This window comes from Theropithecus gelada, chromosome 1 (assembly GCF_003255815.1).
Source record: "Theropithecus gelada isolate Dixy chromosome 1, Tgel_1.0, whole genome shotgun sequence".
In the NCBI taxonomy this organism is placed as follows: Eukaryota; Metazoa; Chordata; class Mammalia; order Primates; family Cercopithecidae; genus Theropithecus; species Theropithecus gelada.
In genome coordinates, this window is record NC_037668.1 from 63,041,328 (window position 1) to 63,068,826 (window position 27,499).

The 27,499-nt window shown below is 37.5% G+C and overlaps 1 protein-coding gene across 6 annotated transcripts in view; it reads left to right on the forward strand.

The window, feature by feature from the left end:
• The window catches only part of ZMYM4 (zinc finger MYM-type containing 4), a 158,711-nt gene that overhangs the window by 125,026 nt on the left and 6,186 nt on the right, over nt 1–27,499 (forward strand). For all 6 annotated transcript variants that reach the window (XM_025383824.1, XM_025383858.1, XM_025383834.1 and 3 more), the window contains 16 exons: nt 62–212; nt 1,507–1,679; nt 2,512–2,662; nt 4,368–4,508; nt 4,806–4,843; nt 5,768–5,912; nt 9,040–9,158; nt 9,864–10,035; nt 10,853–10,906; nt 11,306–11,485; nt 11,925–12,019; nt 17,343–17,514; nt 17,684–17,779; nt 20,339–20,490; nt 25,672–25,783; nt 27,192–27,440. In XM_025383824.1, coding sequence (XP_025239609.1) covers nt 62–212; nt 1,507–1,679; nt 2,512–2,662; nt 4,368–4,508; nt 4,806–4,843; nt 5,768–5,912; nt 9,040–9,158; nt 9,864–10,035; nt 10,853–10,906; nt 11,306–11,485; nt 11,925–12,019; nt 17,343–17,514; nt 17,684–17,779; nt 20,339–20,490; nt 25,672–25,783; nt 27,192–27,440 — 2,200 coding nt within the window. The remainder of the gene's footprint in view (nt 1–61; nt 213–1,506; nt 1,680–2,511; nt 2,663–4,367; nt 4,509–4,805; nt 4,844–5,767; nt 5,913–9,039; nt 9,159–9,863; nt 10,036–10,852; nt 10,907–11,305; nt 11,486–11,924; nt 12,020–17,342; nt 17,515–17,683; nt 17,780–20,338; nt 20,491–25,671; nt 25,784–27,191; nt 27,441–27,499) is intronic.

Genomic DNA, 27,499 nt, shown 5'->3' on the forward strand with positions numbered 1-27,499 from the left:
TACGGAGTTCCATAAGACAAACCAAATGTTTAATTAGTACTTAATGATTATTTCTTTGCAGGGCAAAATGTTTCAGTTCTGTGGCAAGAATTGTTCTGATGAATATAAGAAAATAAATAATGTAATGGCAATGTGTGAATATTGTAAAATTGAGAAAATTGTAAAGGAGACTGTTCGGTTCTCAGGTGCTGACAAGTCATTCTGTAGTGAAGGTAAAGACAGAAGATTATCTTACCTACTGAGCATGTTGGTTGTTTTAAAAGCAGTTGATGATTTAAGCTTTCACTCTAGGGTTAATCTGTTTTATTGTTTATGTATAACGTAAATGCCTTTCCGATTCATTTACACTTAGTTCACTCTTTTTTGATCAGTTTTCTTATATTATGTGGATGTTAAAATGAAGTGAAAGATTTGCAGAGTATAATGCAGAAGAATGTGATGTGAACAACATTTAACATCCTTAGGTTCCCCATTATTAGGTTGATGGGGACCTCAAAGATCTTCTAGTTCTTGTACTTATTTCTAAATGGAATGCCTTAAATTATGGTAATATTCTAAGGTTATACTTTTATTGTTTTAAACAGCCATTATTTTTCTGAATATAAATGGTTTGAATATGCAAATTAACATGTGGAAGATTGTTTTCCTTATTTAGATAACTATTCTGTATGTTTATAATGTTTTATTTTACTCTAAAGCGGTATTAAGTTAGCCTTCTAGAGCAAGGGCTTTCAAACCTTTTGATAACACAAAAGAAGAAATACATTTACACTGTGACCCGTGTATTTTAACATACCGAAATAAAAATTTTGTTTTTTGAGACAGAGTCTTGCTCTGTCACCCAGGCTGGAATGCCATGGAGCGATCTCGGCTCACTGCAACCTCTGCCTCCTGGGTTCAAGCAATTCTCTTGCCTCAGCCTCCAGAGTAGCTGGGATTACAGGCACCCGCCACCACACCTGGATGATTTTTGTATTTTTAGTAGAGACGGGGCTTCACCATGTTGGCCAGGCTGGTCTGGAACTCCTGACCTCAGGTGATCCACCCACCTTGGCCTCCCAGAGTGCTGGGATTACAGGTGGGAGTCACTATGCCTGGCCCCAAAAGTTTCATGAAATAAAACCAATGCAGTTTAATGCTTTCTCTTCTGTCCTATCCTGTCTTATATAATTTAAAACAAAAACAAAAACAAAACAAAACAAAAACTAGTATAGATAATCTACGTTGATCTCTTGATCTGTGAACTGGTCAGGACCCAAGTGTGAACATTTTGTCCTAGGCCACTTATTTTTCTTTTTTTGTTGTTTTTGTTTTTATTTGAGATGGGGTCTTGCCATGTTGCCCAGGCTGATCTCAAACTGCTGGGCTCAAGCAATCCTCCCGCCAGCCTCCCAAAGTGTTCGGATTACAGGTGTGAGCCACTGCACCCGGCCTGTCCTAGACCATTTAAAGATGCAGAAAACTAATATTTCTACCTAATTTAATTTTATCTTTCCTGATTTTTAGGTTGCAAATTGCTTTATAAACATGACTTGGCAAAACGCTGGGGAAATCACTGTAAAATGTGCAGTTATTGTTTACAGACATCTCCCAAATTGGTACAGAATAATTTAGGAGGGAAAGTGGAAGAGTTCTGTTGTGAAGAATGCATGTCCAAATATACAGTTTTGTTCTATCAGGTAAATAGAATTCACATTCCTGTGTTTTTCAAGCTAGGGCATAAATTATTCCCTTTTTAAATTTCATGTCATATAAAGGACAATTTAATTATTTAAAACTTTAAAGTATTAAATGTTTTATGCCTTCTAGCAATTAATATAAGATTTAGAAAGACTTTAATGTTGTTGAAGTTTTCTTTCTTTTGTTTTTAATTTCCTGTAGGAGACATATCAGTCTTAAGACATTAGAACATTTAAACTTATAATTTTATTCATTTATTATTTAAATAAAGTGAATTTGTCTTCTGAAGTCTGAGGAAGATAGACCTTATTTTTATTTCACTTTGTTTTTTAATTGCTGTAGAGTGAAGTCTGTATGTTACATGTTTTTTTAAAAAAATTAGTATAAAATTAGCCGGGCGCGGTGGCTCACGCCTGTAATCCCAGCACTTTGGGAGGCTGAGGTGGGCAGATCACGAGGTCAGGAGTTTGAGACCATCCTGGCTAACATGATGAAACCCTGTCTGTACTAAAAACACAAAAAAATTAGCTGGGCGTGGTGGCAGGCACCTGTAGTCCCACCTACTGGGGAGGCTGAGGCAGGAGAATGGCGTGAACCTGGGAGGTGGAGCTTGCAGTGAGCAGAGATTGCGCCACTGCACTCCAGCCTGGGTGACAGAGCGAGACTCCGTCTCAAAAAAACAAAAGGTATAAAATAATTGATAAAGACAAACTTTAATTTTGTGATCGAAATTCTAAGTTAATTTCCTCACTTGTTATGTGTGTCCTATTTTTGTCCTGTCAGACTGCAGATTATTTGTTTCTTACTCCTTGACTACCTTCTTTTTTTTAGATGGCCAAATGTGATGCTTGTAAGCGACAGGGTAAACTCAGTGAGTCCTTGAAATGGCGCGGGGAAATGAAACATTTCTGTAACCTGCTTTGTATCTTAATGTTCTGTAATCAGCAAAGTGTATGTGACCCGCCTTCACAAAATAATGCAGGTAAAATTAACCTTAAGTACTGAATGGAGTCTTTGGTCAATACTAGAAACTACTGTTCTTTTACAGATCAGGAACTGTGTAAACAGTTGTCATTAATTTCATGAAACCTCATTTTCCTTGTATTCAGTATCATTAACATTTAGTTTTTTTTTTGTTGAACACCTTAGATTAAAGCTGAGTAAAATGAGTTTTTTATTAAATAGGTTTCTTTGAGAATATTGAATCAAATAAACTCTGTAAGAACTGAAGTTTATGGGAAAGGATAACAGTTAATGGTTTGTAACTGAGTATAATTGGCTTCCTTAAAAAATCCTTTGAGACTACTTATAACAAAAGACATAAAGTCAAAATCACATGACCTTTTAAATATACCATATGCAGGCCAGGTGTGATGGTTCATGCCTGTAGTCCCACCACCTTTCGAATGCTGAGGTGGGAGGACGGCTTGAGGCCAGGAGTTCAAGGGTTCAGTGAGCTGTGACCACAGCACTGCAATCCCAGCTGGATGATAGAGTGAGACCCTGCCTTTAAAAAATTAAAATAAAATAAAACTATATGTCATGTCATGGGTGTGACTAGTTGGGGCCAGTGTCATGGGGCTGTAAAGGAATTTACCAAGAAAGTCATAGGTAAAGGCAGATTTATTAGAGAAAGTGTGAAAATATGTTGCAAGGTTTCAGTGAGCAGCACAGCAGAGAAGGGGAAGTCTGCAAAGAGGCAGGGGCTTGAGGGAAGTTTTATAAGGTCCTGCTGTAGGGAGCTACTTACAGAATGAAGCCATGCTCCATGCTCCTGGGGCTACCTGTAGGAGGCGATCTCTCAGAGTAATTACTCATTGTTCTCCCCGACCTGGTGCCCCTTCCTCTTTGTTGCTTACTTATCGTATCAGGACTTATCTTATCAAGACTATACACTGTGTGCAGAGTTAGGCCATTTTATCTCAGAAAATTTATTATTTAAAAACAAACAACACTAGTATCATCCTGAAAGTGAGAAGAATTTTAAGTATAGTCTCCTTACAAATAAAAGCAAAATCTATACGAGCCTACTCCAAAACTTAAAAAAAAAAATTCTTTCTATATAAAGGCAAGATTTAAGAAAAACATTAGGCTTAATTGTCCATTAAACCTAACCTGTGATCTTCATTGGTATTGTGTGTTTGGGGATTTGCATTGTTGGTTGTTAAGTTAGACTATTTGTTGCATTTTCATGTAAAGATAAAGTAAATAGAAAACTTTCAAGTTTTACTAGTTAAAAAGTAGAAAACCAGGGCACGGTGGCTCACGCCTGTTACCACAGCACTTTGGGAGGCTGAGGCAGGCGGATCACGAGGTCAGGAGTTCGAGACCATCCTGGCCAACATGGTGAAACTCTGTCTCTACTAAAATACAAAAAATTAACTGGGCGTGGTAGTACACACCTGTAGTCCCAGCTACTTGGGAGGCTGAGGCAGGAGAATCGCTTGAACCCGGGAGGCAGAGGTCACAGTGAGCTGAGATCACGCCACTGCACTCCAGCCTGGGCGGCAGAGCAAGACTCTGTCTCCAAAAAAAAAAGAAAACCAAAACCCAGTTAATCGTACAGTGACTTTGCTCCAACAGAAATTACTCAAACCTGAAAACATTGTTTAACTTCCTTGCAATAGTTTCTGTGTAAGTACATATAAATCACATGAGGTTTCCTTATTTTTGTTTATTTTAATCAGCAAGTATTTCCATGGTTCAAGCTGCTTCAGCAGGACCCCCATCTCTGAGAAAAGATTCGACTCCAGTTATAGCCAATGTAGTATCATTGGCAAGTGCCCCTGCTGCTCAGCCCACAGTGAATTCTAACAGTGTCTTACAAGGTAGGCTTGATTGGAAAGCATTTATCTAGCCTATTTAGGTTGAATGCAGTGGTCCTCTAACTTCCTTTCATCAGGGATTATTTTCATACATTTGACACATTCATAATAGGAATGGTAGCTCGCTGCACAAATTTCATATCTCATCTTATACCTTAGAATTGCTAGTCTCTTCCATTGAATTAAATTAACACATGTTCTTCATATGAGGGTTTGTGTTTATGTACTGATAATCAATTTTTAATGCTAATGTTAAAACAATTGTAAAGATCCTAAATTTATGTTTTAATTTATATCAAGGTGCAGTTCCAACAGTAACAGCGAAAATCATTGGTGATGTAAGTTTTATTACTTTTATTGGTATTGTCACTGTATTTATTTTTCATTTTTGTACAGTATAAATATGTGTGAGCTAATTTGCCCACCTTTATTTATTATATGAAATAGATTTCATTAGCTCATTTAATCTTTGTTCAGGAATAGGATTTTCTGGCTATTTAAATAGGTCTTTTATGTACTTTAATATCTTTGAATGCTGGCTATGTAGTTACTAAAAGTTTTTTTTTAATTACACAAAATTGAAGTACATTGTACAGGATTTAGGCATGAAAGACTTTTGGATGTTTTGTGATGTACTCAGGTTATAAATAAAATATTTATAAAGTGTAGCTTATCCTCCCCCCAACCCAGTACAGATTATACTGTAAAAAAAAAAAAAAACTTTTTTTTAACCCATTAATATTTTCTGCTTTGTCTCTTAAAAGAAGAAAATAAATAATGAGAAAAACTTATGACTGGAACAGTGGCATTTCTGAAGTGTTTCTCCAGGTTTCTGGGATAACTTTCACATTGTCTTTATTCAAGTTACTTAAATGATCATAAGTGATTCTGTTATTTCTAGTTATCCAAGTTATCTTGAATCTAAGTCCCCTGTGTCTTAATCGGGAAGTAAGAATTCTCATTTTAAACTTAGCCAACATTGTTATTGATCAACAATGTGTTACAATAGAAATAGCATTTTTCTTGGTAAATAGAAGTTGTGATTAGAGACATGCAGAGTAATACATAGTTATTAAAACATTCCTTGATTACTATTAATATTTTAGGAGTATTGTATTTCTCATACATTTGGTTGAATATTTACTTGCTATGTCCTCCATGTAATTCCAATATGGCATTTCTTTTAAAATTATAATATTTCTTGTAATTACAGCGATATTTTAAAAATGTTTTTGGTTTCTAATTTGTTTTTTTTTTACTAGGCAAGTACTCAAACAGATGCCCTGAAACTGCCACCTTCCCAACCTCCAAGGCTTTTGAAGAACAAAGCTTTATTATGCAAACCCATCACACAGACTAAAGCCACTTCTTGCAAACCACATACCCAAAACAAAGAATGCCAGACAGGTATGTTCCTTGGTCTTTCTTTCTTTATTAATTTTTTAAGGGAAAGAAATGTAGGATTTACTTACATTGCATACCTGCTATTTCCTAGGTGATGTATTTGGTTGTTTGTGTACATTGCCCAGTTTAGTTCTCACAGCATCCCTGTGAGTTAGGTATTTTCCTCATCTGAGGCTTAACAAGTTGGGTCAAAGAGAAGGAAGTTAATCAGTGATACCATACTGTGAGCAAGTCATTTAATTCTCTTATTAATGACAATGTTATATTATAGAATGAGCGTAAGGTTTGGAATTATATGGACAGGCTTCTAGGAAGTGCTATTGTTTTACAGTGTGACCTTAGGTTTGAACTACTCCATAGTCTCTTTTGGCTACTCCACACTGTTTCAAATGAAGTCAGTTCCTTTTGAGAGAGCTTCAGAGCTTTTTGTTTGTTTGTTTATTTGTTTTTAATGAACTGTCCCCCCCCCACCCAGGTAGAATCTCTGAGCCACCTCTGTGGATGCTGGGCAGGGTGGTAGTCTCTGGCCTTCTTGGCTTGCCTCTCCTGGCATGAAACTTCTGTCCTACAAGTGAGCTGGGGTGAAGGTGATCAGGATCCCAGTGTTCTTGGCCTGCTTTTTTTAGGGTAGAGCCTCCATCCAGTGGATGGAAACTGGGTGAAGGGAAGCCCCTGACTTCTTGCCCGTACTCACCAGGAATTTAGCCTCTTCAGCTTTCAGTTGGCGGGGATGAGAAATGCTTGTGGCCTACCATTCTTGATGAGAAACGGTAACACTTGATTGGAAGCTGAGGGGAGGGAAGCCCATTTTTATTGGCCACAGCTACCCAGAGTGGAGTTTCTGTCAATCTGAGCTGAGTTGAGCTGGCGTGATAAAGCCTGTGATGGCTGAAATGTCAGACTCTCACTGTTCTTACCAAATTTTAAACAGATTTTCTTGAATAAATGTTTCTTCATTTGGTATATGCCTTTAGGACAATTTCCCAAGAATTTAAATGTCTGTTTTTAAATCGTTTTCACCCTCTTTGCTTGTTTCACTAAGGAATAGATCTTTGTAGCTCCTCATGCTGCCATCAAAAAGTCCTGGAATTTTGGCCGATTGTGGTGGCTCACACCTATAATCCCAGCAGTTTGGGAGGCTGAGGCGGGAGTATCACTTGAACCCAAGAGTTGAAGACCAGCACGGGCAACATAGCGAGACCATCTCTACTAAAAATTTTTTTCTTTGAGATGGGGTCTAGCTCTGTCGCCCAGGCTGCGGAGTGCAGTGGCACGATCTTGGCTTACTGCAAGCTCCGCCTCTCAGGTTCACGCCATTCTCCTGCCTCAGCCTCCTGAGTAGCTGGGACTACAGGCACCCGCCACCGCGCCCAGCTCATCTTTTTGTATTTTTAATAGAGGCGGGGTTTCACCATGTTAGCCAGGATGGTCTCGATCTCCTGACCTGGTGATCTGCCTGCCTTGGCCTCCCAAAGTGCTGGGATTACAGGCATGAGCCACCGTGCCCGGCCTCTACTAAACATTTTTTAAAAGTCCCAGAATTTTTATACTAGAAAGAGATTCTTGATTTCTAGAGCTGCAGGGCTATCCTGTCAGCCACTGCTTCTCAAAGATTAGTATGCACATGAATCATCCAGGAATTTTACTAAGTAGATTCTTATTCAGTGAGGCCTGAGATTTTGCATTTCATATAAGCTCCCAGGTAGAGTTCAGTGCTTCTGGTCCATGGAACACACCAAAATAGCAAGGCTATAAATGATTTAGTTCTTTTTTTTTTTTTTTTTTTTTAATCAATAGCAGTTTATTTAGTATTATGTAGTTTGGTTATCAATGTTTCTAAATTAAGTAACAATTTTTTAATGTCCGCTGTATTATGTAAAGTTTATTGGCCAAGTGTGGTGCCTCATGCCCATACTTCCAGCACTTTGGACAGCTGAGGCGAGAGGATCACTTGAGCCCAGGAGTTCAAGACCAGCCTGGGCAATATAGTGGGACCCCCATCTGTTAAAAAAAAAAAAAAAAATTATGCCATATTATTTTCCCACTTCTAACTGTAGTCAAATTGTTAGCTTTTCTCTTTCTGTCCCTAGCATTACCTTTCTCCTAGATTAATGATTTTACACTTATCTACCATATTCTCTGACACATAGAAAGGATTCTATATGCTCCTTGACTTATAATGTTGTACCCATCATATGTTAAAAAAAATCATCAGTCAAAAATGCGTTTAATATGCCCAACCTCCAGAACATCATAACTAGGCCTAGGCTATTTTAAACATACCGAGAACTCTTACAGTAGCCTACAGTTGGGCAAAATCATCTAACACAAAGCTTATTTTATAATAAAGTTTTGAATACCATGTAATTTATTCAGTGCTATACAGAAGTATGGTATATACTTGTTTTTGCACCATCATAAAATTGAAAAATCCTGTATTGAATCATCGTTAAGTTGGGGACTGTCTGGGTAAATAATGGAATAAGTCCTCTGTCTTGCTACTTTCTCCAAGTTTTTTTCCAAGTTCTGTTTCATCCTTTTAATACTTAGAACATCTGCTATATATATTTATTCTTTTTTGGAGGTATCATAACCTAGAGTAGTCTCCCATCATCTTAGCTCTACATATTATAATTGCCTCCTATTTTAACAGTTGATATATTTTTATTCAGTGCTGAAATTGTTGCCAAATTAATCTTTTTGATGTCATTTTCGTCACTACTCTGTGTTAAAAAAATCTTCAGTATCTCCCCACTATCTACTACAAATGATTTTGAAATGTGCCTTATAGCATGACTGAAATGGCCCCTCCCTATTCAGCCTCCTCTTTAGCAAGTGGTTTTCCATGCCTATATTCTAGGATCCCTGTTTCAATCCTTTCGATTTATCCATCTAAATTATATCCTGCATTCATTTGCTCCTCACATCACTGATATTTGTTACCCACTTTTTGTCAGTGCTGTACTCAAGATTTTTTTTTTTTTCTGGCTACTTTAGTTATTTCTCCTTTGTAAGAACTCCTATAGTGTCGCAGGTCACTCTTACCTCCATAAGCTTTTTTATTTTGAAATCTTATTAAAATATTTCTAACCTTGTTTGCTTTTTGTGATTTTGTTGTTGTTACTGTTAGAAGACACTCCAAGTCAGCCCCAGATTATTGTGGTGCCAGTTCCCGTACCAGTGTTTGTTCCCATACCTCTTCATCTTTATACTCAGTATGCTCCAGTCCCATTTGGAATTCCAGTTCCAGTGAGTAATCATTTAGAGATTAAAGCTAATTTAGCATGCATTTTCCTCAATTAAAATTGTATAATTCTGTGAAGAAAGTTTTCATTTGTTGGTAAAATATATCTGCTTCTGATTGGCTGTTATCATATTACCATTATTACTTAACATGGATTATATAAATGACTGCTTTTATTTGTACCCACCCTTCTCAGAAAAGGTTATGATGTAGCTTTTTAAAAAAGTTACATGCACAATGAGACCACTCAAATAGAAAAAGATCAGAAATGGTGTGTGTTGAAATCCTGGATTCTAGTAAGGGTGAAAAGAATACTGTGATTTACATAATTCTCATTTTTGATTAAAGAAAATATATTTTTTAATTACAAATTTATTTTTCCCAGGTACTGAGTCCTTAAAGGAAACAGTTATAAGAAAATTGTGAGAAATACAAGCAAAAACAACAAAAACAAAATGCAAGTGTGTTATAGAATTATTCTTTTAGAGGATTCAGAGACATAATTGGTTGAGTGTCCAAAGCACTTATCAAAATTTTATTTAAATGGCTCTAGTCTTATAAAAGCAAACTAGCAAGACTATTTTAGTCATTAGCAATGAATATATTCTAAATTTGTTTACTATTTTAATACCTAAATCATCTCACAAATCATACTTTTGACTACAAACCTGTTGCCTAAGAAAGCCTTCAGTCTATCCTTGGTCTTTCAGATGCCCGTCCCTATGCTTATTCCATCTTCAATGGATAGTGAAGATAAAGTTACAGAGAGTATTGAAGACATTAAGGAAAAGCTTCCCACACATCCATTTGAAGCTGATCTCCTTGAGATGGCAGAAATGATTGCAGAAGATGAAGAGAAGGAGAAGACTCTGTCTCAGGGAGGTTGGTATAATCTTTAAAAGCAAAGAAAGAAAAAACACATTTTATACATTTTCAGGTGACTCAAGTAATTTTAAGTATAAGACAGGGTGTTTCTTAAATCTTTATTGTCTGTGAATACCAAGCCTCTGGGGTTGATTATACTTTGTAGTGCTTCTGAAAGCTCTTACTGTTTTTATGAAGGAAAACCAAGTATTAGTATTCAATTATTTTCCAATATTATCTCTCTAATTGAAGCCATGGTCCCCACATAAGAATTCCTGTTAGATAATAACCAGCATGCTGGTAGAGGGTAAATAGAACCTTAGGATGGAAAACCATTTGGCTCAAAATAACTGATAGATAGATCTCATACTACTAGTGTGGAATCATGATAAAAACAATTGTTAACGTTTTGTGTGCTTGCCATACTCTAGGCATTGTGCTCGGTGCATTGTGTGCCTTGACCCATTCAGTCTTCATGACAACCTTATGGGGTGGGGAGGGGGTACTATGTACCTCAAATTTCTGATCTAGAAGGTAGGATGTTAGACTTGCCTTGGTTGTGCAGTCCAGAAGTGGCGGAACCAGAACTTGAATCCAGATACATTTGACTCCAAAGCACATGATACTAACCAGAATCCCCATTAACAGTGGTAATCTGTTTAACTGCATTTATTCCTAGTGTCTAGTTTTGTTAATGAATTATTCTTTCTGCATATGAAATCTGTTTACTTAGAACTCTGTAGTATGATTGATGTATATAGTGCAGTCATTTCATTTGAGATATAATTTGTTGTCTATACATATAAATTATTTATGTGCTTTTCTTTTTCTTTAGAGTCTCAAACTTCTGAACAGGAACTCTTTCTAGACACCAAGATATTTGAAAAAGGTTTGTAGTTGAAAATATGTTTTGATTTTTAGAAATACTACCCTCTGTTAGTAATAGAAACCTATAAAATATTAGTACACTTGGATTTAATATTTGTAATTTTAACTATTTGTAAGGGGGGTATCAGATGTCTATGAAGTGTATTAATTTGTAGTGGGAATAATAAAAGCCACCTCAAATGTTTGTTTTAAAAATTAATTGAGATAAGGCTTTCAAGTGCCTACCAAAAATATGAATCCAGTTCTTTGAGGCTGACGAACAAGTTACTTCATTCTTGATTGTATAATTGTCCATCAACCATATCTAATTTTTTGGTATTTAGGGGTTCAGGAAGTTTTCCGAGCATGTCAAGATGAGGCTATTATTTTATTTTGAGGGCTTGTTATCTATATATTTCAGACCAAGGAAGTACATACAGTGGTGATCTTGAATCAGAGGCAGTATCTACTCCACATAGCTGGGAGGAAGAGCTGAATCACTATGCCTTAAAGTCAAATGCTGTGCAAGAGGCTGATTCAGAATTGAAGCAGTTCTCAAAAGGGGAAACTGAACAGGACCTGGAAGCAGATTTTCCATCAGGTTTGTGTACAGTAACCTGTCCACTGAAAAGTTTTTATTTTAGAAGATTGGTACAATTCTGAATTGACACTATTAAGCAGTGCCAATTGTTATTGATAATAACAGCGTAATGTGTTAAGAGGTCATAATCTAGAGCACAAATAGCCCCTGGCTTTGTAGGTGTTAATTTGTACCTTCTTGGTCTTATAAGTGGTTAATTTGGTTAAAATTATTTTTAACCTTTCCCATAGTAGCCATGTAAGAGGTTTTCTTGATTGCTAATGAAGTTGTCATTTATGCACTATATCCTTGGTTTAAATCTATAAGTGGAATTCTTATTTTATCACAAACAAACTAATGAATATAGTGATGATTACCCTATATTACTTTCCTAGTCTAAGTCTTTATTTAAATTTGTGAGTTATTTACCTCACGTTGTACTTTCTGCTGATTATTATAGAATCCTTTGACCCACTTAATAAAGGCCAGGGAATCCAGGCACGTTCCCGAACAAGACGACGACACAGAGATGGCTTCCCCCAACCCAGACGAAGAGTAAGCTGCAGCTTAACTTTTCTAGACTTTTCTTTCCTTCATTCTACAAGCATTATTTAGTTCCTGCTGCTTTCAAAACTCTGTAACAGCCAGAGTCAGGTAGTTCCATATGTTATTTTGCAGCCTGGTAATTTTATACTTTTGTTTTTTGAATTCAAGAACCATGTATTTTATTTACATTTCTTTCAGTAGGAACTTTTTTTGTTGTTTCTATAGTTAAGGGTTTTCTTTTGTATTCCTTTGTTTACTTTAAAAAGCTTTTTATAATTCTTTTATATGCTTTTATCTTTTTGAATAACCTCTAAATTTAGCTCTTTTTATATGTTATAATACTGAGTACTTTGGGAGGCCAAGTCGGGCAGATCACAAGGTCAGGAGATGGAGACCATCCTGGCTAACATGGTGAAATCCCATCTTTACTAAAAATACAAAAAATTAGCCAGGCGTGGTGGTGGGCGCCTGTAGTCCCAGCTACTCAGGAGGCTGAGGCAGGAGAATGGCCTGAACCCGGGAGGTGGAGCTTGCAGTGAGCCAAGATTGGGCCACTACACTTCAGCCTGGGTGACAGAGTGAGACTCCGTCTCAAAAAATAAAAATAAAAAATAAAAATAAAGAATACTGAGTAGTTCACTATTTTTATAGTATAGTAAAATGGTGAAGTTCACATGGCTGTTTTTCACATTGACAGGGCTTTCCTATACAAAGTTGAAAGAATAATAGCTTTATTTTTAAAATTACCACCACAATCATGAACAATTCCACTTAACAAGAAGTTCCACTATGACCTTTTGCAGTCGGCCCCTCTGGCTGCTGAGAACCACCGATCTGCTGTACAGATTGATGCACAATGCCACTGCTTTGCCTTTTCTGAAATTTCACATGAATGGAATCCTATAATATGTAGTCTTCTGTGTTTAAATTCTTTTACTTAGCATAATGTTTTTGAGATTCAGCCATGTTATTTCATGTCCCGGTAGTTGATTCCTTTTTATTTCTGAGTAGTATTTCATTATATGGACAAACTATAATTTGTTCAGCTGTTTAACAGGTGATAAAAATTTGGGTTGTTTCCAGATTGGGGCTATTTTGAATAAAACTCAAAATGTTATGAGCATCTTAGTATCAATCTTTGTGTGAACATATGTTTTCATTTCTCTTGAGGAAAAAGATCTAGGAATGAGATTGCTAGGTTTTATGCTATGTGTATTTTTAACTTTATAAGAAAGCTGCCAGACTGTTTTCCAAAGGAGATGTACCATTTTGCAGTCCCACCAGCAATGTATGAGAGAGTTCCATCTGCTCCATGACTTTGCTAACACTTGGTATTGTTGATTTTAAATTTTAGCCATTCTAGTCAATGTATAGTGGTACCTCATTATGGTTTTAATTTGTTTTTCCCTAATGATTAATGATGTTGAGAATCTTTCAATGTATGTATTTGCCATTCATGTGTCTTCTTGGTAAAGTATTTATTCACAGTTTTTGCACATTTTTTTGTTTTCATTTTTTTATTGGGTTGGTTGTCATCTTGCTGAGTTGTAAGTGTTCTTTACTGTGGACATAATTTCTTTATCAAATCAGTTTGGTCCTGTTTTGTTGCTTCCTTTTTTATTTTCGTAATGATGAGTAGCAGATTTTGATTTTGAGGAAGTTCCTTTTATCAATTTGTTATTTTATGGATCATGCTTTTTAATACCTCATCTAAAAATGTTTGCATAACTCATAGTAACTAACACATTCTCTTACATTTTCTTCTAGAAGTTTTATAGTTTTAACTTTTATGTTTGTGATCTATTTTGAGGTAATTTTTATGTATGAGTTGTGGCATGGGTCAAGGTTCATTTTTTGCATATGGACATCCAGTTGTTCCAGCACTGCCCTTGAAAAAGACTATTCATTCCCCATTGAATTACATTGGCAACTCTGTTAAAAGTCAATCATATATGTATGTGTCAGTCTGTTTCTGAAACTCTCTATTCTGTTCTATTGACTTATATGTCTATTTTTGTACCAGTACCAACTGTCCTGACTACTGCGATTTTACAGCAAGTCTGGAACTTAAGAGTGTAAATCCTCCAGCTTTGTTCTTCTTAAAATTGTCATTTGCATGTCCATATACATTTTAGAATCAACTTGTCAATTTCTTTAAAAAAAAAAATGCCTGCTAGAATTTCAGTTGGGGCTGTCCTGAATCCAGAGAGAGATAATTGACATCTTAGTAATTTTGATTCTTCTAATCTGGAAACATGGTATAGTCCTCCATTACAAGTCTCCTTATATTCTGTTAAGTTTCTCTCATAAGTATTTAAGATATTTTGATGCTGTTGTAAATAGTATTATTTTTAAATTTCATTTTTCACTGAGCACAGTGATCATACCTGTAATCCTAGTACTTTGGGAGGCTAAGGCAGAAGGATTGCTTGAGCTCAGGAGTTTGAGACCAGCCTGGGCAATATAGTGAGACCCCATCTCTACTAAAAATTTTAAAAATTAGCTGGGCATGGTGACACATGCTGGTGGTCCCAGCTACTTGGAGGGCTAAGCTGGGAGAATTGCTTGAGCCTAGGGGGTCGAGGCTGCAGTAAGCCCTGATCGTGCCATTGCACTGTAGTCTGGGCGACAGAGCGAGACCCTGTCTCAAAAAAAAGAAAAACTATTTCATTTTTCGTGTTTCTTACTAGTATATAGAAATATAGATAATTTTTTCTTCTACGATATTTATCTTAGAAATAAAAAAAGAAATATAGGTAATTTTCATGTATTTACTTTGTGTCCTGTAACTTTGCTCAACTAAAATTGTTAGGATTTGCTACTTAGACAATCATTTTATCTGTGAATAAGGACAGTTTTACTTTTTCCTTTGTAATCTGAATGCATTTTCTTTCCTTCTTTTTCTTGTTTTATTGAACTAGCTAGTATCTTCAGTACAATGTTGAATATTAGTAGTGAGAGCAGACCTTTTTGCCTTATTGCTAACCTTACGGTGAAAAAAGTCTTGCAACAGTAAGTATGATGTTACCTATAGGTTTCTCGTAGGTGATTTCTATCAGGTTGAGGAAGTTCCCTTCCCCTCCTAATTCGCTGAAAGTTTTTAAAATCATGATTGGGTATTGAACTTCCTCAGATGGATTTCTTGCATCTTTTGAGGTGATTATCTGGTTTTCCTTTTTTTAAGTCTGTTACAATGGTGAAATACATTGATTTTTCTTGAATGATTAACCTTCCATTCCTGGGATAAACCCTGCTTTTTTCTGTATTTATTATTTTTCTGTGTTGCTGGATTTGGTTTGCTAATATTCTGTGAAGGTTTTTTGTTGTTGTTGTTTTGTTTTGAGACGGAGTCTTGCGCTGTCACCCAGGATGGAGTGCGATGGCGTGATCTCAGCTCACTGCAACCTCCGCCTCCTGGGTTTAAGCAGTTCTCCTGCCTCAGCCTCCCAAGTAGCTGGAATTACAGGCGCCCACCACCATGCCTGGATAATTTTTGTATTTTTAGTAGAGACAGGGTATCACCATGTTGGCCAGGCTGGTCTTGAACTCCTGGTCTCAAGTGATCCATGCACCTCACCCTCCCAAAGTGCTAGGATTACAGGCATGAGCTGCTGCGGCTGGTCCTGTGAAGATTTTAAGTGTCCCTGTTCAAGACAGATATTTATCTGTACTTTATGACTGGTTTTGGTATCAGGGTAATGATGACGTTATAAAATTAGTTAACATTTCTTTTTCTTCTATTTTCTGAAGTACAATTTGTATAATTTCTTTAACTATGATAGAATTTCACTTTGATGGAATTTATTCCATCTGGGAATGGAGTTTTTGTGGGAAGGTTATAAGCTATAAATGCTATTTCTATGGCTGTTTAGGTTATCTGTTTCTTCTAGAGTAAGCTTAATTAATCTTTCAAGAAGTTTGTCCATTTCATCTAAGTTGTTTAATTTATTGGCATGAGAGTCACAAGTGATCCACCTGCCTCAGCCTCCCACAGTGTTGGGATTACAGGCGTGAGCCACTGCACTCAGCTTGGGTTTTAATTTGGATTTCCTTTTCTGGTTTTTGGGTTGTTTGTTTTTAGATAGGGTCTCCACTCAGTTACCCAGGCTGGAGTGCAGTGGCATAATCATGGCTCACTGCAGCCTCAACCTCCCGGGCTCAGGTGATCCTTCCACCTCAGACTCCCAGGTAGCTGGGACTACAGATGTGTGCCACCATGCCTGGCTAATTTTTTAATTTTTTGTAGAGATAGGGTCTTGCCATGTTGCCCAGGCTGATCTTGAACTCCTGGGCTCAGTCTGCCCACTCAGGCCTCCCAGAGTGCTGGCGTTACAGGTATGGGCCATTGCACTTGGCCTGCCTTTTCTAGTTTCTTAATATAGAAGCTTAGGTTATGGATTATACACTTTTAAATAATTTTCTTATTGAAACATTTTAATACTACAAATGTCCCTTTAAGTACTGTTGTAGTTCCATCACAGAAATTTTGGTAAATTTTATTTTCATTTTTCTTTAAGTTCAAAATGTTTTGTGATTGCATGTGTCCTTTCTTCTTTGACCCATAGAGCTGTTTAATTTATGATTTTGGAGGATTTTTTTGGACATCAGTGCATCATTGGTTTCTATTTTAATTTCATTGTAGTTAGATAATTTGTTGAGGCTTGTTTTATAGCACAGAATATGATCTGTTTACATGTTTCATTAAATAGACTTGAGTGGTAATAATAGTGATTCGTACCTGATTAGGTGAGTCTATGTCTGGAACATAGTAAATACCCAAATGTTAGTGACTATTACAGTGTGCTCGTCTACATTTAAACTTTTTCTTTCTTCTTTCCTCATATGGATTGGATTAAATAATCTCTAAGGCCCTTTTTTGCTCTAAGAACTCCGAATCTTTTTTTTTTCTTTTTTTTTTTTTGAGACGGAGTCTCACTCTGTTGCCCAGGCTGGAGTGCAGTGACGTGATCTCGGCTCACTGCAACCTCCACCTCCCGGGTTCACCACATTCTCTTGCCTCAGCCTCCCGAGTACCTGGGACTACAGGCGCCCACCACCACGCCTGGCTAATGTTTTGTATTTTTAGTAGAGACGGGGTTTCACTGTGTTAGCCAGGATGGTCTCGATCTCCTGACCTCGTGATCCGCCCACCTCGGCCTCCCAAAGAGCTGGGATTACAGGCATGAGCCACCGTGCCCAGCCAGAATCTTTAGGATATAAAACTAAATTCTATATTCTACAAATGTGTATACCCCTTCCAGCTTTGAGATCCCTGACTCTTAAAAATCCAAAACTAAATTTTATGTTCTGTAAATTTTTGGAATTCTTACAGGGACGGAAGAAGTCTATAGTGGCTGTGGAGCCCAGGAGTCTTATTCAAGGAGCCTTTCAAGGCTGCTCAGTGTCCGGGATGACACTGAAGTACATGTATGGGGTAAATGCTTGGAAGAACTGGGTTCAGTGGAAAAATGCCAAGGAAGAGCAGGGGGATCTAAAATGTGGAGGTAAGTGCACAGCATGAATTGGGTCTTGATTTAGGCAGGGGGAAATAGACAGATAAGCTACTGAAAAGGGATACATTTTAGGTCAGAAGCCCTATAAAACTGGTTTGGGCTTTACTTAATTTTTTCTGCATTTGTTTTTAAACTTTTCTTTTGTTTCTCTCCTTGTCAGGGGTTGAACAGGCCTCATCTAGCCCACGTTCTGACCCCTTAGGAAGTACTCAAGACCATGCACTCTCTCAAGAATCCTCAGAGCCAGGCTGTAGAGGTAAAATGTGTTTCTCTCCATTTGGTATGAATTATTTATATGATTATTGCCGATTTAAATTTGTAAGTTGAATATTTAAAATTATTTAAAATTTGGAGTTTTAGAGAAATTAATCTTAACCCATTTTAAGGAGGTCATTATAAGGGTAAGGTTATGTCTTCTGATCTTGAGCTTATTATGCAAATATAAGGAATTTTGTTTCATTTTTGACGCTGTGCAAGTGCCTCAAAATACATCTTCTTGAGCCCTGCGTCTGTATAGTAATCCATGTGGAGCCCAGTATTGTTTTTTTGGTTTTTTTTAAAAAGAAAAAGACCTGGAAAATAGGAATTTTTCCTTACAGTGAGATCTATATAACTGACAATGTTTGTGTGTTTCACTTCAGCTGCCAGGAAATTTGGGATTACATGAACATTTCAAATAAATCAATAGTATATAATTTTAAGGCCCACATTAGTTTTCATTTTTCACTACTTTTGACACCCTATTCTAAATTTTTGTTTCACTTTATCTTTTGCTTTTAATTTGTGTTTTATGTAAGATACTTGTACAATCTTTATGGAATGAGATGGGGCAGAATGGATGAATATATCCATGTAACTTGATTTTATTCCACTTTCCAACTATACCTTCTTTCTGTCTTAAACCTAGGTGATGATATGCACTCTTGGCTTCACTCTAGTCTACCCTGTTGGTTTTGGGGCACATGTAACTGTCCTTATTGAAACACTTAGTTGCTGCTGTGGGCAGTGACTAACTTGTTGAGTTCCTTTAGATCAAGTATAATTTGTCTCTCCAAAGCTATGTAAATACACTCCTGTTGTGGAGATTTACTAGGCCATTAACCACCTAGTAGTATGTTTTAAGTTAAAAGAGCAACCTGCTGGGTGCAGTGGCTCATACTTGTAATCCCAGCACTGTAGGAGGCTGAAGCAGGAGGATCTCTTAAGCCCAAAAGTTCTGAGGCTGCAGGGAGCTACAATTGCACCATTGCACTCCAGCCTGAGCATCAGAGCGAGACCCTGTCTCTAAAAAACATAAAAATAAAACAAAAAAAGCTGGGGAAGGGTGATAGTACAAATGGAGAGGTAATACTGCTTTAGACTACTAAGCCTAAATGCAGTTGTTACAGGGGATGGCAACCCATTTCTACCACTCTTTCACTGAGAAAATACTTAATGAATATCTCTTACATAGCAGGTATGAAGCTAGGAGCTAGGGTGAAAAAGTCAAACGTGGTCTGTGCGCTCATGAAATACCGCTTGCTTTAACTAAAACCAACTCACAGGAGCCATGTGTATGTAATCTTATCTAAATGCAGAAGAGCAATGACTACAAAGGGTGTTTTAATCTTGGCCCCACAATGTGGATCAACATCTTGTAGTAGGACCTCTACAGATCAAATTGGATAACTCCCCTGCTCAAAATTTATTCAGCTCATTGTCTGCAGTCTTAATATGAGAAATGAGGCTGATCACGATCTGCCCTCGCCTACCCTTCTTGCCTTGTCCTATACACCTAAGTCCCCTAAACCTTTTCAGCCTGTGACCTAGCAAAGGGAATACTGTATTCTAGCATTTCCAAAGGCAAGAGGGTGTTATTCATTATTTGAGGTGTTCTGTATTCAAATAAATATGAGCTGAAGAAAGTTAAACAGCTGGTCGGGTGTAGTGGCTCACACCTGTAATCCCAGCACTTTGGGAGGCCGAGGCGGGCGGATCACCAGAGGTCAGGAGTTTGAGACCAGCCTGACCAACATGGAGAAACCCCGTCTCTACTAAAAATACAAAATTGGCTAGGCATGGTGGCGCATGCCTGACTCCCAGCTACTCGGGAGGCTGAGGTAGGAGAATCGCTTGAACCCAGCAGGTGGAGTTGCAGAGAGCCGAGATTGTGCCATTGCACTCCAGCCTGGGCAATAAAAGCAAAACTCCATCTCAAAAAAAAAAAAAAAAAAAGAGAGAGAAAGTTGAATAGCTTTCTTTTTTGCAGATATACTCAGAGCCTTTAATGTGCCATTAAGTACTGTGAATTCTTCAGAGACAAATATAGTGTCTTGTGTTTTCTGAATATCAAATCTTAGAAACCCAGTGTTCTCCAGCTCTCACATAAGACTAGTGTTTTGTGGACTATACTTTGGGAAGCCTTTTTGTGTATCCTCAGATTGGAATTCTTTACCTATCTACCTGTTTAACTCTTCCTCACCTTTTAAAGTCTAGCTCCAATGTCACGTTTCCCAGAATCTAACCTGATTCTTCCCCAATGTCACGTTTCCCAGAATCTAACCTGATTCTTCCCTGTTGGATAGCCCTCATTTGCTTTCATAGAATGCCATTTAAAGAAAGCCTCTGTCATAGCACGTATTGCACCACATGCACTGGTCTTTATTTCCCTAACTGAAGTAGACTTGAGATCAGAATCTGTCTTTAATCCATATGCCCACTAGTCTGCACCACAGTGCCTGGGGCACAGTAGCGTTCAATGTTTATTCAGTTAATCAAGTAATGCTACTATGTTTGTTAAAAGTTAATGTTTCAGATGTTTTCTACCTTTCCACAGTCCGCTCTGTCAAGCTGAAGGAAGATATTCTGTCCTGCACTTTTGCTGAGTTGAGTTTGGGTTTATGCCAGTTTATCCAAGAGGTGCGGAGACCAAATGGTGAAAAATATGATCCAGACAGTATCTTATACTTGTGCCTTGGAATTCAACAGGTATCAAGTTAAACATATGGATTCTTCAACCTAGCAAATCCATTGACCTGAATATGTCCCCACAGAAATTACATGCACGTGTACACACCCAGATATGTACTGGTATTTTCATTGGAACATTGTTTTTAACAACAACAAATTGGAAACCGCTAAAGTGTTAATCAAGCTTTGTCGATCCGTCAACTATAATATGTCCATACTGTGGAATACTGTAAAATAGTTAAAAAGGAATGGCTTGCTTCTGTATTTATTGACCTAGGAAATTCTTAAGGGCATATATTTTAAAAAGTAACTTTCAGGGCCAGGTGTGGTGGCTCACGCCTGTATTCCTAGCACTTCGGGAGGCTGAGATGGGAGTATCACTTGAGGCCAGTGATTCAAGACCAGCCTGGGCAACACAGGGAGACACTGTCTCTACAAAAACTAAAAAATTAGCCAGGTATGGTGGTGTATGCCTCCACTCCCAGCTACTCAGGAGGAGGAGGCAGGAGGATCACCTGAGCCCCGAGTTTAAGGCTGCAGTAAGCCATTGGAGCTCCAGCCTAAGTGGCAGAGTGAGAACCTGTCTGAGGAAAAACAAAAAAAAAGTAACTTGCAGAATTACATGTATAGTGTGATTATTATGGGAAAATATGCATAACATAAAATTTACCATTTTAAAGTTTACAGTTCAGGAGGACTAATAAGTACATTCTTAATGTGCAGTCATCACCACTGTCTATTCTATAACTTTATGACTCCAAAGGGAAACCTCAAACCCATTTAGTAGTCACTCCCCATTACTCTCTCCACCCATCCCTGGCAACTATAAATCTGCTTTCTGTCTCTCTGGACTTGCATATTCTGGTTATTTCGTATCAGTGGGTTCATACACTGTGTGGCCTTTCGTGTCTGGTTTCTTTCCCTTAGCATTGTTTTCAAGGTTTATCCATATTTTAGCATGAATCAATATAGCACTCCTTTTTATGACTGAATAATATTCTATCATATGGATATACCACATGTTGTTTATCCATTCATCCACTGATGGACATTTGAGGTTCCACCTTTTGGTGATTGTGAATACACTGCTGTGAACATTCATGTACAGGTTTTTGTTTGAACACCTGTTTTCAATTCTTTTGCCATATATGCTTAGGAGTGGAATTGCTGAGTCTTTTAACTATGACTGAGTTGCTGAGGAACCACTTTGTTTTCCAAAGTGGCAGCACCATTTTACATTTCCAACAGCAGTGTGTGAAGATTCCAGTATCTCCACATTCTTGCTATAACATTTGTTAATTTCTGGTTTTTTTGTTTGTTTGTTTGTTTTTTTAAACAACCATCCTGGTGGTTATGAAATGATATCTCATTGTGTTTTTAATTTGCATTTTCCTAATGACATTGGGAATCTTTTCATGTACTTTTTGACCATGTGTATATCTTCTTTGGAGAAATGTCTATTTAAATCCTGTCTTAGTCTGTTTGTATTGCCATAGGGGAGTACCTGAGACTGGGTAATTTATAAAAAAAATTCTTGGCCGGGCACGGTGGCTCACGCCTGTAATCCCAGCACTTTGGGAGGCCGAGGCGGGTGGATCACGAGGTCAGAAGTTCCAGACCAGCCTGGCCAACATGGTGAAACCCTGTCTCTACTTAGAATACAAAAATTAGCTGGGCGTGGTGGCACGCGTCTATAGTTCCAGCTACTTGGAAGGCTAAGGCAAGAGAATCGCTTGAACCTGGGAGGCGGAGGTTGCAGTTAGCCGAGGTCGCGCCCCTGGGTTACAGAGCAAGACTGTCTCAAAAAAAAAAAAAAAAGAAAAGAAAAAAGAAATTCTCATGCAGAATCATGGCTTATGGATCTGCAAGCTGTACAAGAAACATGGCGCCAGCATCTGCCTCTGGTGAGGGCTTGGCATCATATCATGGCATCATATAATCATGGCAGAAGGTGAAGGGGGAGCAGGCATCTCATGGCAAGAGAGTGAGGACGAAGTGCCAGGCTCTTTCTAACAATCAGATCTCACAGTAACTAATAAAGGGAGAACTTCATTACTGGGAGGATGGCAGCAAGCCAGTCATGAGAGATCAGGGCCCCACTTCTAACATTAAGGATCAAATCTCCACATGAGGTTTGGAAGGGACACGTATCTCAACTATATCAAGTCCTTTGCCTAATTTCTAATTGCATTGTCTTTTTGTCACCGTGTTGTAGAAACTATATATATTCTAGATATTGAACTTTTATCAGATATGTGATTTGCAAATATTTTCTCCCGTTTTCTGGATTTTCTTTTCACTCTCTTGGTATAGTATACTTTGAATCACAACTTTTTTTATTTTTAATGAAGTTCAATTTTTTTTGTTCTTCCTTTTCTTTTCCTTTCTCTTTTCTTTTTATTGTCTGTGCTTTTGGTGTTATATCTAGGAATCCATTGCCACATTCAAGGATATGAAGATTTAACCCTCTTTTCTTCAGAGAGTTTTATGATTTTAGCTCTTATATTTAGGTTGTTGATTTATTTTGAGTTAATTTTTGTATCTGGTATGAGCTAGGGTCTATCTTCATTCTTTTGTATGTGGTTATTCAGTTCTCTCAGCTCCATTTGTTGAAGAGACTGTTCTTTACCCATTGTATAGGCTTGATACCCTTGTAATCTTTTGACCAAAGATAGGTGGGTTTAATTTGGACTCTCAGTTCGAATCCATTTTTCTATAGATGGCTATTTTTAGGGCAGTACACAATTTTGAAACTTACACTATAGCTTTGTAGTAAGTTTTGAAATCAGGAAGTGAGGTTCCTCAAAATTCTTTTGGCTATTCAAGGTCCTTTGAAATTCTATGTGAATTTCACGATGGGTTTTTCCATTTCTGCAAAAAAAGACCGTTGGATTTTGATATGATTGCAGTGAATCTATAAATTGATTTGGAGAATATTGCCATTTTAACATTATTAAATCTTCTGTTCTGTGAGTACAGGATGTCTTTCCGTTTATTTATTTTTATTTTTTGGAGACGGAGTTTCACTCTTGTTGCCCAGGCTGGAGTGCAATGGAGCGATCTCGGCTCACCACAACCTCTGCCTCCCAGATTCAAGCAATGCTCCTGCCTCAGCCTCCCAAGTAGCTGGGATTACAGGCCTGCGCCACCATGCCTGGCAATTTTTGTATTTTTAGTAGAGACGGGGTTTCTCCATGTTGAAGCTGGTCTCAAACTCCTGACCTCAGGTGATCTGCCCGCCTCGGCCTTCCAAAGTGCTGGGATTACATGCGTGAGCCACCGTGCCCGGCCTGTCTTTCCATTTATTTAGTTTTTAATTTTTGCTTTCAGCAGTTTCTTGTGGTTTTAAGTGTGTAAGTCTTACATCATTTTGGTTACATTTCTTCTCAAGTATTTTATTCTTTTTGATGCTTTGGTAAACATGGAACTTTCTTAATTTCCTGTTTGGATTGTTCATTGCTAGCTTGAAATACAACTGATTTTTTGTGTGTTACTTACATGCTGCAACTTTGCCGGATTCACTTATTAGCTCTAATAATTCATTTTTCTGTGCATTCTCTAGGATTTTCTATATATAGGATTCTGTCATCCACAACTAGAGATAATTTTTCTTCTTTCTTTCCTATTTGAATGTGTTATATTTATTTTTCTTGCCTGCTGATCTGCTAGGACTCACAGCACAGTGTTGAAGAAGAATGGCAAGGACAGGCATTTTTGTCTTGTTCCTGGTTAAGGGGGAAGAGAGTTTTCTTAAAAAACTTGTATGTTGTGTTACATGTACTGATATATTTCTGTAACTGTACAAAACTCACCTCTGTATAAAGGAATTTCTTAAGGATTGGAAATATTTTTGCATATGAATAGTAGTTGACTTTGTGTGATGGGTTTGAATAGTCTACTTTTATTTTGAACTTTTTCAATAATGAAGATATATTTTTAAGCTTGAAAATGACTATATTAAAAGAAGAAAAAGAAGAATACTATTTAACAACAAACTGTAATCTGCCAATAAGATCATAAATTGCCTTTGAGGAGGCCTCATAAAAATGCCTATTGAAGTGGTAATTTTTATTAGCCAGAGTAAATTTAAACGGAAATAATTTTCTCCAAATCATACATAGAAATGCAAGAAACCAAGATAGCCACAGAAATATAAATTAAAAATACTAAATCTTAAAAACACCAAAATACTTTTATCATGTAATTACATGCTGCCTTGGATTCTATTACCACTCATGGTGTATCCCTGTCTCAGTTGATTTTATCTGACCTGCACCGTCAGTACTTTTTAAAAGAGACAGGGTCTTGCTCTGTTGCCCAGGCTGAAGTGCAGTGATATGATCATAGCTCATTGCAGTTTCAGACTCCCAGGTTCAAACAACCCTCCTGCCTCGGACTCCCAAGCAGTTAGGACTACAGGCATGCACCACCACCCCTGGCTATTTGTTTTTAAATTTTTTGTAGAGATGGGTCTCACTATGTTGCCCAGGCTAGTCTTGCACTATTGACTTCAAGTGATCCTCTCACGTTGGCCTCCCAAAGCACTGGGATTACCATTCCTGGCTCAATACATTTTTAAACTATAGCTATTCTTTTTGTTCTAGCCCATGATATGGTTATTGATGGTTATAATTAACATAGTTTAATGTCCTACAATTAGACTCGAACTTTTTTGAGGGCTAGGTTGTGGGGCAGAGAGTTGAGAGCTGTAGTTAGAAGGCTCCAAATAAATAGTTTTTAAATTTGGGTTTCCTCAGGTCAACTGACATTAACCAACTATGTTATTGCAAGAAATGATCTTGTATCTAGGGTAAAAAACAAAAGAGCACATGTGCAGATACACATCATGAATCAGGAAAACATGATTTGGAACATGTGCATTGGAACCAATTTTTAGTATGTCAGTTTTAGGAACTAAGTAAAGGGTTCTTTATAATACTTCTGTACCATCCATGTTTTAAAAGGAAATAAAAAACTTTACCTTGCAAGGTCATTGCTGAAGATAATGTGTTAACACGAGAAGGAGTTTTAGCTTGAATTCTAGTGTTTTAACAACTATCTCTAAAGTACTGAGAGGTTGAACATGGTTTATAATGTAGTAAGGGCAAAAATTAAGGGTAAACTGTATTTCTTACAATAATTTTTAAGAACTCATGTTTTCTTTTTATCAACATGTATATGTTCTTTTTTTTCTTGTAGTACCTGTTTGAAAATGGTAGAATAGATAACATTTTTACTGAGCCCTATTCCAGATTTATGATTGAACTTACCAAACTCTTGAAAATATGGGAACCTACAATACTTCCTAATGGTAGGGTGATTTTTTTTTTTATTGTTTTCATGATATGCTTTCTTAAATTGCTTAAGTTTTATGGTTATCTATTAAAAAATTGTTCATTTTTATTTCTGTCCAGATTTATAGCATATTTGGACTTCTGAGGAGAAGGTCTTTGGTTTATTGTTGATTGTTTTAGGAAAACTGTACATTTCATATAGCACGTGTATAGATAGTAATTGCAAAAAATGTAAAATAATTTGAAGTTACATTTACCTTTTTAGAAGCCATTTTTGATCTGGTAGCATTGGTGTAGCTTTCACATATCATATCTGCTAACAGTGGACCTTTTTTAGTAGTTTGTGTGTATACTGAACTGTTGTTAAGAGTATACTGAACTGTTAAGAGAGTTAAGTCCTCGTCCTTGAGTTATCATTGAGCAGATATCGTCAGACAAGTCCATAATTCACTCCAAGTCTCAGGCTGAGGTGAGTGAAGAGGTTCGATGTTATGCTTAGTAATATGTGCAGCTTTCTGTCGGGCTGCAGAGCCCCTTTCACAGTAAGCTTAATGATCTCCAACAGGAGTTTGCAGACTGTGGTCCATGGGCCAAATCTGGCCTGCTCCCTGTTTTGCAGTCTATGAGCTGAAAATTGGTTTTACATTTTTAAATAGTTGGGAAACTTTATTTAAGGATTCCTATTTCATCATGTGAAAATTATATTAAATTCATGGCTGGGTGTGGTGGCTCACACCTGTAGTCCCAGGTGTGACTTTGGAAGGCTGAGGCAGGAGGATCACTTGAGCCCAGGGGTTCAAGATCAGCCTGGGCAACATGGTGAAACTCTGTCTCTACAAAAAATACAAAAAAATTATGTGGGCATGGTGGTGGTGCCTTTAGTCCCAGCTACTCAGGAGGCTGAGGTGGGAGAAGCACCTGAGCCCAGGAGTTTGATGCTACAGTGAGCCCTGATCATGCCTCTGCACTCCAGCCTGAGTGACAGAGTGAGACCCTGTCTCAAAAAAAAAAGAAAAGGAAAGGAAAAATTATATGACTATAAATAAATTTTACTGGCATATAGCTCTGCCTGTTTATGTGTTCTCTACAGCTTCTTATTTTCTACAGCAACAGCATTGTTCAGAGTCTATATGGCCTACACATCCCAAAATATTTACCTTCTGGCCCTTTATAAAGACAGCTTAACCCCTAATCTAAAATATCAATAGATTAAAACGGTTTCGGGAGACTCTCACAGTGTCTACTTGAGTGCAGTCATCTCCCTTTTTCTTTGTGGTGCCTTTTCTGGTTTTCTGCATAAGGAAGAGGGGAAAGAGGAATAATCAATCTTTCTCTTTATGTCTCCATGTCCTAGAATTTGAGAGATTACTTAGTCTTTTTTAGCAGGAGCTCAGTACTGTTTGTTGTACCCCTTCTTCTGTCTAGGTTACATGTTCTCTCGCATTGAAGAAGAGCATTTGTGGGAGTGCAAACAGCTGGGCGCTTACTCGCCAATCGTCCTTTTAAACACCCTCCTTTTCTTCAATACCAAATACTTCCAACTAAAGAATGTTACTGAGCACTTGAAGCTTTCCTTTGCCCATGTGATGAGACGGACCAGGACTCTGAAGTACAGCACCAAGATGACATATCTGAGGTTCTTCCCACCTCTACAGAAGCAGGAGTCAGAACCAGGTATGGGATGCTGTTTGTCAGATTTCTCTTTACAGTCTTAGTAGTAATACTAAAATAGA